The sequence below is a fragment of the Anarrhichthys ocellatus genome, unplaced genomic scaffold, assembly GCF_004355925.1.
Source record: "Anarrhichthys ocellatus isolate YVR2014 unplaced genomic scaffold, GSC_Weel_1.0 scaffold9260, whole genome shotgun sequence".
NCBI classification, from domain to species: Eukaryota; Metazoa; Chordata; class Actinopteri; order Perciformes; family Anarhichadidae; genus Anarrhichthys; species Anarrhichthys ocellatus.
In genome coordinates, this window is record NW_022289234.1 from 1 (window position 1) to 800 (window position 800).

Genomic DNA, 800 nt, shown 5'->3' on the forward strand with positions numbered 1-800 from the left:
GCCCGTTTTGCTCTTCCTGTTCCCGGTTTCCCAGTCTGTCTGCCCTGTCCTGCCGGATTTCCCCCCTTGTCTCGTCCTTAGATTACCTGTTTTTGTTTCGTGAGTTATTAAAACCCTTTTGTTCACTACTCTGTCTGCATTTGAGTCCTCATTATGTCCTGTGACAGAATGATCTGGCCAACAATGGACTCAGCAGACCACGGTTGGGAGTGCCGTTCCCCTGAGTGGTACGAGCAGTTCAGGGGAACCCGCCTGGCTTTTGGTGGGCCTCGGAGTGTCCAGAAGGCGAACCGCGACCTGATGGACAACCAGCTCAACCCTCGAAGGAGACAGAGGAAGAAGAAGGGTCAGACTCCCGCTGGGCCTCAGCGATTTCCCCCGTGCCGCCGCGGCCTCCGTGCCGCCGCGACCTCCAGCCGCTGTCGCCTCCGTGCCGCAGCGACCTCAGAGCCGCAGCGACCCCCAGCCCCAGCTGTCTCGGAGCCGCAGCAACCCCCAGCTGTCTCCGAGCCTGTTCCCCGCCCGATCTCCAGCCGCCGGAGCCCTGTTCCCCTCTTGGTCCCCAGCAGCCTCTGGAGCCCCGTTCCCCTCTTGGCCCCCAGCAGCCTCTGGAGCCCCGTTCCCCTCTTGGCCCCCAGCAGCCTCTGGAGCCCCGTTCCCCTCTTGGCCCCCAGCAGCCTCTGGAGCCCCGTTCCCCTCTTGGCCCCCAGCAGCCTCTGGAGCCCCGTTCCCCTCTTGGCCCCCAGCAGCCTCTGGAGCCCCGTTCCCCTCTTGGCCCCCAGCAGCCTCTGGAGCCCCGT

General features: G+C 64.5%; 1 protein-coding gene across 1 annotated transcript in view; it reads left to right on the forward strand.

The window, feature by feature from the left end:
• Positions 1-183: 183 nt before the first annotated feature.
• LOC116380862 (sporozoite surface protein 2-like) overlaps positions 184-800 on the forward strand; it is a gene marked incomplete at its 3' end in the record, with an annotated part of 1,232 nt that continues 615 nt past the window's right edge. The window contains exons 1-2 of the mRNA XM_031842692.1: positions 184-474; positions 534-798. Coding sequence (XP_031698552.1) covers positions 184-474; positions 534-798 — 556 coding nt within the window. The remainder of the gene's footprint in view (positions 475-533; positions 799-800) is intronic.